At 34.5% G+C, this 13,432-nt stretch overlaps 1 protein-coding gene and 1 long non-coding RNA gene across 2 annotated transcripts; both read left to right on the plus strand.

Moving 5' to 3' along the window:
* Window positions 1-940: 940 nt before the first annotated feature.
* LOC125198321 (LRR receptor kinase SERL2-like) lies at window positions 941-13,045 on the plus strand (the record flags this gene model as incomplete). The annotated part of the gene is made up of 5 exons (XM_048096690.1): window positions 941-953; window positions 6,856-6,927; window positions 7,143-7,214; window positions 7,839-7,910; window positions 12,974-13,045. Coding segments are annotated over exons 1-5 (301 nt in total), but the record flags the coding sequence as incomplete, so codon positions are not given.
* Window positions 9,469-11,349, plus strand: LOC125198322. Its single transcript, XR_007172383.1, has 3 exons — window positions 9,469-10,680; window positions 10,802-10,893; window positions 10,998-11,349. It is a non-coding gene; the product is annotated as an uncharacterized LOC125198322 (long non-coding RNA).
* Window positions 13,046-13,432: the final 387 nt, after the last annotated feature.

Consider the following 13,432-nt stretch of genomic DNA (forward strand, 5'->3'; position numbering starts at 1 on the left):
ACGTTTTTAGTATTAATGCAGGAGGTCTTGAAATAAGACAATTACGGACGCGGTGTCACTTATAGATTATATTAGGGTGGATATTAGTGATGTGGTACATGGAAGGAACTATGTCGATTGAATGATATACGCCCGCCATGACCCGCATTAGTAGTCTCTCTAATATAATACTTATGTTTACCAATGATGAAAGTATTTATAAAGTCCAATATTATGCGCGCCTTATGTTTATTATGTCTATTTTACTGTGGCTCTGTCAAGTGTGACAAGTGGGAGAATCGAAAACTTTGTGTCCCACATGTTCGCCAAGTGGGAGAATGTAAGTTTTATGTCTCACATATGTGACATGTGATAGAATCCTAAATAGAATTGGATTTTTAGTATAATACATATATTTGGTATAAGACACATTTTACCCTAATTAATTGACTATCAATTAATTATTGTCACATATCAATTAATCAAATAATCATGTTATATTGCTCCAAAGAGAATATATATTCATATATATATATATGTGTGTCAATTGATTGCCAATGAATGGAAAAGATTGATTATATAATCTTTTTATGGAATGAATATTCATTCCCTTGGCCATCAAGTAAAGAATCATGCGTATATATTATTAAGATTTGATTAGAATTGATTGTGATCCATTAGTAATATTAATAGACGGAAGATTATATTCTTGGTCAATAAGAAACGTATTTACTAATTATTTTGGGCCTCTTTGATGGAAAGGGCTTTTAGGGTTTGATACTTAGGGTTTGTCCTCTCTCTGCCTATAAATACAAGTGTGGTGATCTCATCAAATCACACACATTACAGAGAACACATAAACGTGGGAAAGAGAGAGAAACAAATCCTTGGAGTTGGAGTTGCGCCATACGCCGAAAGGAGTTCAAGGAAATCGTCTCCTCCTTCCTCAATCGCTTCCGCTATGGATCGCCAAGGTATATTTCGATCCTATTATGTTTATGGTTTTACGTGAAATACATGATGTTCGAAGATCTTGCTTTACTTATATTCAATTATGTCTTCTTGAATATATGATGATAAATTATGTCCGTAATTGTCTTATTTCAAGACCTCCTGCATTAATACTAAAAACGTACATATGCATATCAAATAATAAGTATATGCAGGAAAAGTAGAAACAACTTTATTGAATTCAAAATATCTATAACTTAAGTGTCTGAACCAACATGGAAACATAAAGATTAGACGTTTCCATACCCAAGACCCATTCTGTTAACTTATTCCATAAATGTCTTAGGCGGTAACACCTTAGTCAATGGATCAGCAACCATAAGCTGTGTGCTTATATATTATATAGATATTCTTTGTTCCCAAACTTCATCTTTCACGACAAGAAACTTTAATTCCATGTGTTTAGCTCCTTGAATACTTGTCATACTTACAGAAAGATACGATTGCACTATCATCACAATATAATTTCAACGGCTTGGATATTGAGGAGACAATACCAAGGCCTGAAATAAAATTTTGCAATCATTAATGCTTCAAAGCAAACCATAAATTTAGCTTTAATGGAAATCCAATAATTTCTAGTTGATCAGATTTCCATAATGTGAGCATAAAATCTTTTGTTCACTTTAAGTATCTCATTATTATCTTTGCAGTTCTCCAATGTTCAACACCAGGGTTACTTTGGTAACGGCCTAGCATTCCAACTGCAAAGCTGATGTCTGGTCTAGTACAGACTTGAGCATACATCAAACTTCCCACAATAGATGCATAAGGAATATTTTCCATATCCTTACGTTCCAATTCAGTTTTTGGACATTGATCCAAACTGAATTTGTCACCTTTATGAATTTGAACAACACTTGGAGAACAAGCACTCATGCCATATCTCTCTAAAAGATTCGATCTATGTAGCTTTTATGAGACAATCCAAGAGTCCACGTGATTGATCACAAGATATTTCTATCATATGACATAGGATGTCTCACACATATCTTTTATGTTGAAATTTTTAGAGAGATAATTTTAGTGCATGTAGTAATCCAATGTCACTATTAGCAAGCAATATATCATCAACATACAAAACCAAAAATATGAACTTGCTCCCACTAACCTTGAGGTATATACACCGATCAACAGTGTTTTCTTTAAAACCAAAAGCAGTAATAGTGTCATGGAATTTAAAATACCATTGTCGAGAAGCTTGTTTCAGTCCATAAATTGATGTCTTAAGTTTGCAGACTAAAAATTTTCATTCCATTTCTTAATGAAGTCTTCAGGTTGTTTCATGTAGACTTCTTCTTACAAATCGCCATTTAGAAAAGCAGTTTTTCACATCCATTTGATGTAGTTCCAAGTCGAAATGGGCTACAAGTGCCAAAATGATTCTAAGTGAGTCCTTCTTTGATACTTGAGAGAAAGTCTCTTTATAATCAATGCTATCTTTTATGAGTATAACCTTTGGCAACAAGTCTGGCTTTAAATCGTTCGATTAAACCATTTATGTCGAATTTGGTCTTGAAGACCCATTTACACCCAATATACTTTTGTCTATCAGGTAATTCGACAAGGTCCCAGACTCTATTACAATCCATAGATTTTAACTCTTTCATCATGCATCAATCCATTTATTAGAATTATTACACTTAATGGCTAGTGAATATGAAACTGGATCATTACGTATTCATATATCACATTCGGATTCTTGGAGATATGCCACATAGTCATCAGAAATGACCACATTCGTTCTCATTAAGAAAACATTAATGACACTTCTAGAGATGCTTCTTCCACACCTATGTTCAATGAACTTGGCATCATCATTAGTCATTCAAATGTTCAATATTGTTAGGCTATTCAACAATATTTGGCACACTTAATTCTTAAGGAAATGAGGGAAGAGGAAAATCTACCCTTATTTCACTAATGACCGCATTATGAGTGTTAAAACTCCCACTGATCTCACCATTCTCAAAGAATCATATATTTCCAGTTTCCATAATTCTCATGTTATCATTAGGATAATAAAACCTTTACCCTTTGGATTTATCTGGTAACCTATAAAGTAACCACTAACTGTCTAAAATTCAATTTCTTTTCTTGCGAAGAGTATACTCTAGTTTCTGCTGAACAGCCCCAAATATGAAGGTGCTGCAAACTGGGTTTTCTACCTGTCCAAAGTTCATAAGAGAGTCTTTGGTACAACCTTACTAGAAACCCGGTTTAATACATAAATAGCGGTTCTAAGAGCATAAATTCACACAACAATATGGGTAAGGTAGAATTATCATACTTTTAATCATTTCCATGAGAATTCAGTTTCGTCTCTTAGCAACATCATTCTGCTGAGGCGTACTTGGCATAGTATATTAAGCATAAATGCCACGCTTTTCTAAGAATTTGGCAAAAAGTCCAAGTAATTGACTTATTTTAGTGGTACGACCATAACATTCACCACCTCTATCAGATCGAATAATTTTCACCTTTCTATTTAATTGTCTTTCAACCTCAGTCATAAAATGTTCAACTGTGCCTGAGATTTTTCTTGCAATAAATAAATCCATAACGTGAAAAAAAATCATCAATAAAGGTGATAAAATATTTTTATCCACCAAAAGTCGAGACATCAAAGGTCCGCAAATATTTGTATATATAATTTAAGGAGCTCATTGCTTCTTATGGCATTTTTAGTATTGTGTTTGGTTTGTTTACATTTAATACAATCCACACAAACTGTAATGCTTGTAAAGTATAGATTCGAATGAATATTATCCTTTATAAGCCTCTTAATTCTTTCACTAGAAATATGATCCAGTTCCTTTATGCCATAAGAATGATAAATTCGAATGAATATTATCCTTTAGATGCTCCTTCGGTTGCAATGTGAGCATGAGATGCACCCATTCCATACTTCTTCATCTTATGCTCCTCCTAGACCAATACGTTTCCCAATTCTAAGAGTCCACTAATCTTTTATAGTGAATCAATTTGGAATGGTCCAGATTGAGGAGGTAAGGAAATTAGGGTCAATTGGACAAGGAAATCCTCATTCACCTATAATCCTAATTTCAGCTTAGAAGAGATGTTATTTATGTCCATCACATGCTCGTACATAGTCCGAGAACCATTATATTGCATGCTCATGAGATCCTTCATAAGTTTTCCTGCAATAGACTTTATATGCAGTTGTGAAGCGATCCTCAACATTCTGCAAACATTCTTTTGCAATGTCAGTCGTTGAGAGACTTTATCTGCAACGAATATTCTAATGAACTGTAAACTTAGTCCTATTAGATTTTTCCCTAGTATTATGGGTAATCAGCCAACTACTTTGATCATAAAATAATTGGTTTATCATTCAACAGTGTTAGGTCCTAGTCCATTACTTCAAGAGTGAACTTAAGTTTCTCTTTCCATTCAGAGAAGTTAGTTCCATTAAGTGCGGGAAAATTTGAGATAAACATACTAGTAGCAAAAAATATATGTTTTTACATTATAAGAGCAATTAAGAAATGAATGCTCACATATAAAAGCTTTGAATAATAACACGAACATTAATTTGAAAACCCATATCATGAGGCAATTATGAAAACTCCTTTGGGTAGTCTTCATACAATAATAAAAATCATGCTTTTAATATTCATATCTTAGTTCAATAATTGAGTAATAATAAATTGGCGTTACCTTTGGGTAATCGACACCAATTTAAATTATTAACTCCATAAGTGTTTATTATGTTGCAAAGACTATTTCCTTTGGGAATCTAGACCTTATAACAAACAAACTATTTAGATAATGAATAGCCACAACAAGCATGATGATTAATTGCATACATAGATTTTCATATTAACTTGATTATAAACTCTTCTCATTTTACCTCACTTTGGTGATTGCAAAATAAACATAATATAATCAAGAATGTATAGCGATTAATTGCTTAAGCAGATTTTCACTTAATTTGATTATAAACTATTATTTTACCTCACTTTGGTGATTGTAAAATAAACATAATATAATCAAGAATGTATAGAGATTAATTGCTTAAACAAATTATAATATGAGTTTGATTATAGACTCTCCTTATTTTGCTTCACTTTGGTGATTGCAAAATAAACATAATATAATCAAAATACATGTTAAAATGAGAATTGAATTATGTAATCATTCATTCCACCGTCTCGGTAGATTCATAATCATAAGACATTTAATTGAAATCTCAATTCATCAATGCATATATTCAAACTCAATTTACATAAAGTATATACACAATCAAAATACCCAAATCAATTTCATATATATAAATAGAATCAATATGGAAACAATATATTTCAAAGTATAATCATACAAAATAAACAATCTTTAATTGATAAAGAGATTAACTATATATCACAGTTCACGAACAATGCATATTAAAACATAATTAAAACATAATTATTACCTTTCCTTTCATCCACTCTCTCGATGCGTGCAGAAACAATGCATATTAAAACATAATTATTTAATGTGATAAACAAAACAGAGACGAAAGAATGAAATCCATAGACGTAATAATCAATACATAATTGCTCAATTAGGCATATGAATTCATTTTTAAAGTCACGTAATACATGAATTGGATTCAGAATTCATACTATGCCAACATATTAAAATCACCGATTCATTCATAGCAATTTATTAAAATAAATTCACAAATATGGTTTTCAATCATACGAAAATACATGAGTTCTCAACCATGCTCTGATACCACATATTGAACATTATTTATCATCATATATTCAAGATTACATAATTGAATATAAATAAAGCAAGATCTTCGAACAACATGTATTTCACGTACAACCATAAACATAATAGGATCGAAACATACCTTGGCGATCCATAGCGGAAGCGATTGAGGAAGGAGGAGACGAACTTCCCCGGACTTTCTTTGGCGTAGTGGCGTAACTCCAATTCCAAGGATTTGTTTCTCTCTCTTTCCCTCGTTTATGTGTTCTCTTAATGTGTGTGTTTTGATGGGATCACCACACTTGTATTTATAGGCAGAGAGAGGACAAACCCTAAGTATCAAACCCTAAAAGCCCTTTCCATCAAAGAGGCCCAAAATAATTAGTAAATACGTTTCTTATTGACCAATAATATAATCTTCCGTCTATTAATATTACTAATGGATCACAATCAATTCTAATCAAATCTTAATAATATATACGCATGATTCTTTACTTGATGGCCAAGGGAATGAATATTCATTCCATAAAAAGATTATATAATCAATCTTTTCCATTCATTGGCAATCAATTGACACACACATATATATATATGAATATATATTCTCTTTGGAGCAATATAACATGATTATTTGATTAGTTGATATGTGACAATAATTAATTGATAGTCAATTAATTAGGGTAAAATGTGTCGTATACCAAATATATGTATTATACTAAAAATCCAATTCTATTTAGGATTCTATCACATGTCACATATGTGAGACATAAAACTTACAATCACAAGCCCTAAAGATATTTAATTATGTGTCTGTACTTGATTTAAGCAAGCTGGACCCATATTTAGCTACTCGGGATATAAACATCTAATGCTAATAGCAAACATTTCTTGCAAATTATAATTGATTTATATCATTCTCTATCTAAAATTATATTTAGAAAAACTTTTTACGAACATCTTTTACCAACTTATGCAATCCACAATTGAGAATCTATACTTATGAGTTATGGCTTTGTCCCATCAAATTAAACGGTGAGCTTATATCCACAATATATTAGTTCACAACATGATATGCATGTGCAATTTAAGATGTAGATAAATGTGGTTTATAATCTTCTTATCTTTCAAATAAATTGTTTTAAGGTCGCATACCATCCACCATTGGAAATCTATCAAATCTGCGTTACATATGGCTCAAGTCCAACAAGTTAAATGGTGAGCTTTCGCTAGAAATTCGCAACTTGACATATCTCTTTTTAAATTTCTTATTCTTTCTAATGGCAATTAGCAATGTTCATAACCATAGTTAAAATTAAATTATACTTTTGGTGAATATGCAATGAATTCCTCGTAGATGTATGCTGGTTCATTTTTAGGAGTATAGAAATTATGTCTATATCCTTATTTATCTTTCAATGAATTGTTTGAAGGTCTAATACCATCCACCATTGGATATCTATCAAATATACAGAACTTAGATCTCTCTTTCAACAAATTAAATGGTAAGATCCCATCCTCCAAATTAAATGGTCTTTTTCGCCCCCTAAACGTTGTCGCGATGACTTTGATTTCTTAGCTCGATTCGCAAACATTGTGTGAATTTCAAATTATTCTGACAAAGGAAGTTTTCAACCCATTTTTGGCGTCGACGACGTTTTTACTGACTGGATGTGCATTACATCTAATTCCGATAACAAACATTTTCTTACCATAAGTAAAATTACTTGCATGTGCATTTTGTTAAGTTTCAAGTTATTGAATGACCGTAAAATATACTACTCCCTTTGTTCCACAATAGTGGAGGCATTTATTTTCCGTACGGAATTTAAGAAAAATCGTGTTAAGTGGTGGGGTAAATAAAAGAAGAATAAATTAGAAAAAGAAAAAGGTAAAGAGACGAAGAAAGGATAAAGTAAAATAGAATAAAGTAAGTGAGTAAAAATGTTTTGACTTTTTACTAAAAATGGAAATGACTCTACTATTATGGAACGTACCGAAATGGTAAAATGACTCCACTACTATGAAACGGAGGGAGTATTATATTACAAGATGATATGCATGCGCAATTTTAGATATAAAGTAATTTGTTATATATCCTTCTTATCTTTCAAATAAATTTTTTGAAGGTTTCATACCATTTACCGTTGGAAATCTATCAAATCTGCGTTACTTATGGCTTAATTCCAACAAATTAAATGGTAAGCATTCTCATGCAATATACTACCTCCGCCTAGCTAGCCTAAGTGACACGTATTCCTTTTTGAGATATTGCAACTTAAGTGAGACGTTTCCTTCTGGGCATTAGTTAACTCCTCTCTCTCTCTTACTTTATGCTCTTACCTCTCCTACTTTATTCACTTTTTTACTTTTTTTCTCTCTTTCTATCTGTTTACTTTATTCTTGTCACGACCACTAACTTCCTAATGATAGTGACTGCATCTAAACGTGATTCAATAGCACCTTAGAATCAAGGGATGAAAAATAAACATGATTTATAAGATGAACCCTAGGACAAAAGTCTCGCAGGTGAAAGTGAAATGGGACAACATAAAGTCAGAGTGCGGTCTAGATTCACAATCATTCTAACATAGAATCCTATTACAGCGGAAACGTCCAAGACAAGGCAGTATGTATGGAGACATACTACCCTGGGCTACCTATTGACTTATTCGAGGATTTATTCCCAACACCATCGCCTGCCCGTCCACGTTCAACCTGCACATTTAAAAAGAAACATGCAGGGCTGAGTATTTGATATACTCAGTGAGCACATTGCCAAAAACAGTTTTGATTTTTAATTGTCAAGCCACAGTTGAGAGATCTACGGGGTTTTTATTTAAAAGGCCCGAGTCTCTAAATACTTTTCCTTTCATAAAGATTTTGATTGCGCAATCACGTAACATAGATATACCATATCTGATCATTGTGTGAACCGGGAATGTGGCCACATTCCACGACGGTCACTGGACCGGCCAACCCCTTTTGTTAGCTCACGGTCCCCTTATGTGTACACTAGTCCGAGTAGGGTTTGCGGCCCTACTGGGACCCGAATTTGATTTAACATAAATTGGCGTAGCCAAGCAGATAGGTAATCATAAAACAAAACATGGCATGACAACATATTTAAACAAGGATTTCACATTTTCATACTAAAATCACATTTCGAAAGGATGCCCACCTCAAAAGCTAAAGCTCCTTCCGGAATTTCCTTAACTTGGTCTTAGATGACGTTCGAAGACGTCCCTTTAGGAAAGTAAAAAGATACTTAATTAGACTTTTGAGATATCCATCAAGCTTAGACATGAATGCATCCTAAGTGCGATGATCATTTTATTCTTCCTTTAAATTTTCTAGAAGAGTCCTAGAATTTTTGAATATTAATTAAATCAGTAGATTTAATTAAATTAGTAAAATTATTCACTTAACTAGAGGGTGCTACCTCCCATGCCATTTATTTAAACATACTAAAAAAAATTTGGCTCGAGGTCTAAATACTCGTTAGCGTATCGTAATTTCTTAATATTAATCCTTTGAGCACTCTTGCTAATTTCCGGAAAAAAATTAGACTTATCTTCGTGGAATTAATCTGCGGACTATTAATTAATCCATAACATATAAAGGCCCATGATTTAAGTAAATTCTTGGTTCATACTTTAATTATTTGGTGGCCCAACCTAATAAAAATAAGGGAGGCCCAATACCAAATTAATTAAGAAGAAATTGGCCCAATTACTCCCTACCCTATCCATCGGCCTCTCTCTCTTTCTCCCTCATTTCTTCACTCTCTCGACCGACACCCTAAGCGGGAGAAGGAGGCGGCGCCTCCTCGTCGCCCGTCGCTAGGAGCTCCGGTCGGCGCTTCTCTTGCGTCGCCGGAGATTTTGATGCCCCTCCCTCACAACCCTCGGTCTCAAACTCATCTTAGAACAAAATCCCCAATTTCAAAACCCTAGCCTCATCTCAAAAACTCTCGCTTCGTCTCCACCGCCTTCCGAAACCGGCGTCGACGCCGGCCGTGAACTCAGCGAGGCGGAGCTGTCGTCGCGGCTCCGTGAGGCGCTCTCAATTTGAGTCGCGGCGGAGCCCTCGGCATCTCCGTCGCGCCCTCCCGTTCCATCGTCGTTTCATCCTTCACCGGCGGGGTCGCCAACAGGAAAGAGGCGTCGCCTCTCTTCCTCCCTGCTTCCGGCGTTCTCCTGGCCTTTTTCCGACGAATCCTCCATCACCGCCATCGCGGATCGCCGCTGTTGCCTCTCATCCTTTCACGGCATCTAAGCGCCGTCACTGCCATCTACGGCTGAAGCTGACGCCGTTCGGCTTGCTGTGCAGACCAGCGCCGCCGCCACCGGTCGGCCTTGAAGCTAAGTTCTTCTTCCCCCCTCTTTTTTTTTTTAGTCTAAGCTTGGTCTATCTAGTTTGAGTTTGGGCAGGAGCTATGATAAAATGTTGTTGATTTTCTCTTCGGATAGAGCTCATTTAATTGTTGGGCTGAGTTCATGAACTACTATGTGTGAATGCTGTAGGGAGATAGTTATGATTTGCTATTATTCTTGGTCTATGAAACAGACTATGGTTTGCTTGCACTATTTGTTATGAAGCTGAACTTAATGTGGTTATACTTGTGCCCCTAAGTCCTTATATTATGTGGTGTTTGATCTAAACATGATGCAAGATAAGGTGTTGGGGTGTGGAGGTGATTACCTCTTGATGTAGTGAGGCTGCCCTTGTTACTGCTTGAGATCGGTTCCTAAGGCACCAAGCTTTCTACTCTCTCTAAACTTTGCTGATTATTATGAGAAGTGTGGGAGGGAGTTCGAATGTGGTGTGGGGAGGATTTTTATAGGCTGATTGTGTACTTGTAAGCCTTAAATGAGGCTGCTGAAACTCTTGTCTCTATCCAGCAGTATATCCCCCCCATCCTTGATCTTTTGCAGCAACTTTAACTGACATTTTGATGGTATACTAAGGGTATATTGCTGCCACAATCCTTTTTGTTGATTCTCCACCACCCCTTTTATTTAATTTAGCTTGGTGTTGTGTTTAGCATAAGTACTCTTGCATTAATACACTTTGTTTGACCTCCTTGCAGGTACAGCGAGAGGAATGCAGGGCTGTTGGGAGCAGGGGAGTTCAAGCTGACTTTGCTTCCTTTGGCAAGTCTTTTGGTCTACTCTAACAAAGGTATTATTGTCATCTTCCTTAAGTGAAATCTGTTGGCTGCTTTAGTACTCCTCAATTTCCCTCTTGTTCCCCTTGCATCTAATATACTTGTTTGTCTTTTGCAGGAGAAAGAGACACTTGGCTGCCACCCAACTGTCCCGGGAGGTAGGCTCGCTGCCTTGGCTCACCGGCTGACCGGGTGGGGTCGCGGTGATGTGCGGCTTGGGCTCGGAAAAGAAGAGGCCCAACGTGTAGTAAAAGAGTCGGCCTTAGCTCTTAGCCTTTTAGCCCATACTTGTAAATTTGTGTACTAGCATTCCCATTTCCTTTTTCTTAAATTCTTACTTCCCATGTGTTTCACTATGTAAGCTAGAGTGTGTTTGATAGTAGTTGCATTTTCTTAGCTAGAAAACGAACTCTTCATCTTCTTTCTCGTTAGTTATGGCTCGTAAATAGTAATGGAGTAGTTTTAGTTCATCCCAACTCTATTTATTCATTCATTGATTATTATTATTATTATTTTTTTTAACGGCCCTTAAGCAACACAAGGTAACGAGTTCTTATTTAATATGACGCAACAAGAGAGTGACACAATTCCATGTTGGTGAACCCTTACAAAATAAGCCGAACGAAAACAAACGAGCGGTTATTACAATTCTCTCTTGCTATATTTTACTTATTCGCTTTCTTATTTCACCATTACAATTTGATTCACTAAACACTACTATCAAAATTCTTGTGTGCCAAAATATAAATATACCCCCTCCATCCCATGTTACTTGAGTCATTTCTTTTTTGCTCTCATTGTAGAACAATGATAAAAAAAATAGTTAAAGTGGGAAGAGAGTAAAATAAGAAATAGAATAATGTAGAAGAGAATCTTCTCGTTCGTTTTCTCTCTCTTACTTTACACTCTTGCCACTTTAACTATTCATTATAATTTTTCTAAAACTAGTATGAAAAAAAGTGACTCAAGCAACGTGGAACATAGGGAGTATCACTTAGACTAGGATGAAGGGTGTACTCCATTCGTCCCATAAAAATATGTGTAATTTCTAATTTCCGTCGTCCCATAAAAATATGGCATTTCTATTTATAGAATGTTGTCGCTAACTCATTACCCATATACATCAATTTATTTACAATTTATACCACTATGCCCATCATTAAACACTAATAATAATGTGGGTTTCACTATCCACTATTTTAAGTACCATTCTCATTCTCTCTCTTATTTTACTAATTGTGCATTAATTTCATGTTATTTCAAATGCATATATTTTTTAGAACGGAGAGTCGTATTAATTAGCATCATCAAATATCCTTTGATGATTTTATTATTCGATCTAATGGATGTTAGCAATGATCGTAACCACAGTTTGAATTAAATAATACTCCACTTTTAATAAAGAATGCAATGCATTCCATATAGATGAGCTAGTAGGCCTATAAATTCGGGTATCCGAATTCGAAATCTTAAAAATATCATACCCAATACCCGACCCGAATGTAAATTCGAGTACCCTAATACCCGATGCGGGTACCCGAACCCATCTAATTGGGTACCCATAAACCTGAAGTTATTATATTTCAAATTTATTTCTTTATATAAATTATATTGTGATGAGAATAGAAATTATTAAAAATAACACAATACTACTATAAAATAGACATCAGTCAAATAGACACTATTTAATTTTAAAATAATTTTTTTTTAGCATAAATTGAAACATAAAAGAGATTAAAATAATTTTAAGACATTAAATGAACATGTAAATGAAATGGAGAAAGCATAATTATATACTATTTTCAAAAGATAACAAGTAAGAACCTTAATATTTATCACAAATACATAATTAATCGGGTTTAATCGGGTATTAGTCGGGTACCCTAAACCCGAAAAACCCTAACTTTAACTACCCGAACCCATAATTTCGTGTTTCGGGTACCCAAAACCTGTCGGGTATTGGGTCGGGATCGGGTATACCCGAAACCCGCGGATTAAATTTGCAGGCCTATGTGCTGGTCATATGCTATGCATTTTTAGAAGCAAAGAAATTTGATTATATCTTTATTTATTTTTTAACTAAATTGTTTCAAGGTCCAATACCATCCACCATTGGAAATCTATCAAATATGGAGTCCCTAGATCTCTCTTTCAACGTATTAAATGGTAAGACCTTATCCTCCATGTATATGCAACATGAGATCTTTATAATTGGGCTATTAACATCTAATTCCAATAACAGACATTTTTTTACCATAAGTAAAATTAAATGAATGTGCATTTTGTTAAGTTTCAAGATATTGAATGAGCACATAAGATGTTTTCATTTATTTGGTTTCTTAGTTTCAAGCATCTTAGGTATAGACTAAATCCCCTATCTTTTTTGTTATGAAAAAATATTCCCTCATGACTTGGTAAAAGTTTACTAAATCTGAAATCTTCTGCTAACTTGACATTTGTGTTGCTTTGGGATTGGGATCTTTCAACACTCCCCTTCAAGTATAATTAAAATAATTAATAAGTATAACTGATTTATATCATTCTCTATCCAAA

Source organism: Salvia hispanica, unplaced genomic scaffold (assembly GCF_023119035.1).
Source record: "Salvia hispanica cultivar TCC Black 2014 unplaced genomic scaffold, UniMelb_Shisp_WGS_1.0 HiC_scaffold_1365, whole genome shotgun sequence".
Classification (NCBI taxonomy): domain Eukaryota; kingdom Viridiplantae; phylum Streptophyta; class Magnoliopsida; order Lamiales; family Lamiaceae; genus Salvia; species Salvia hispanica.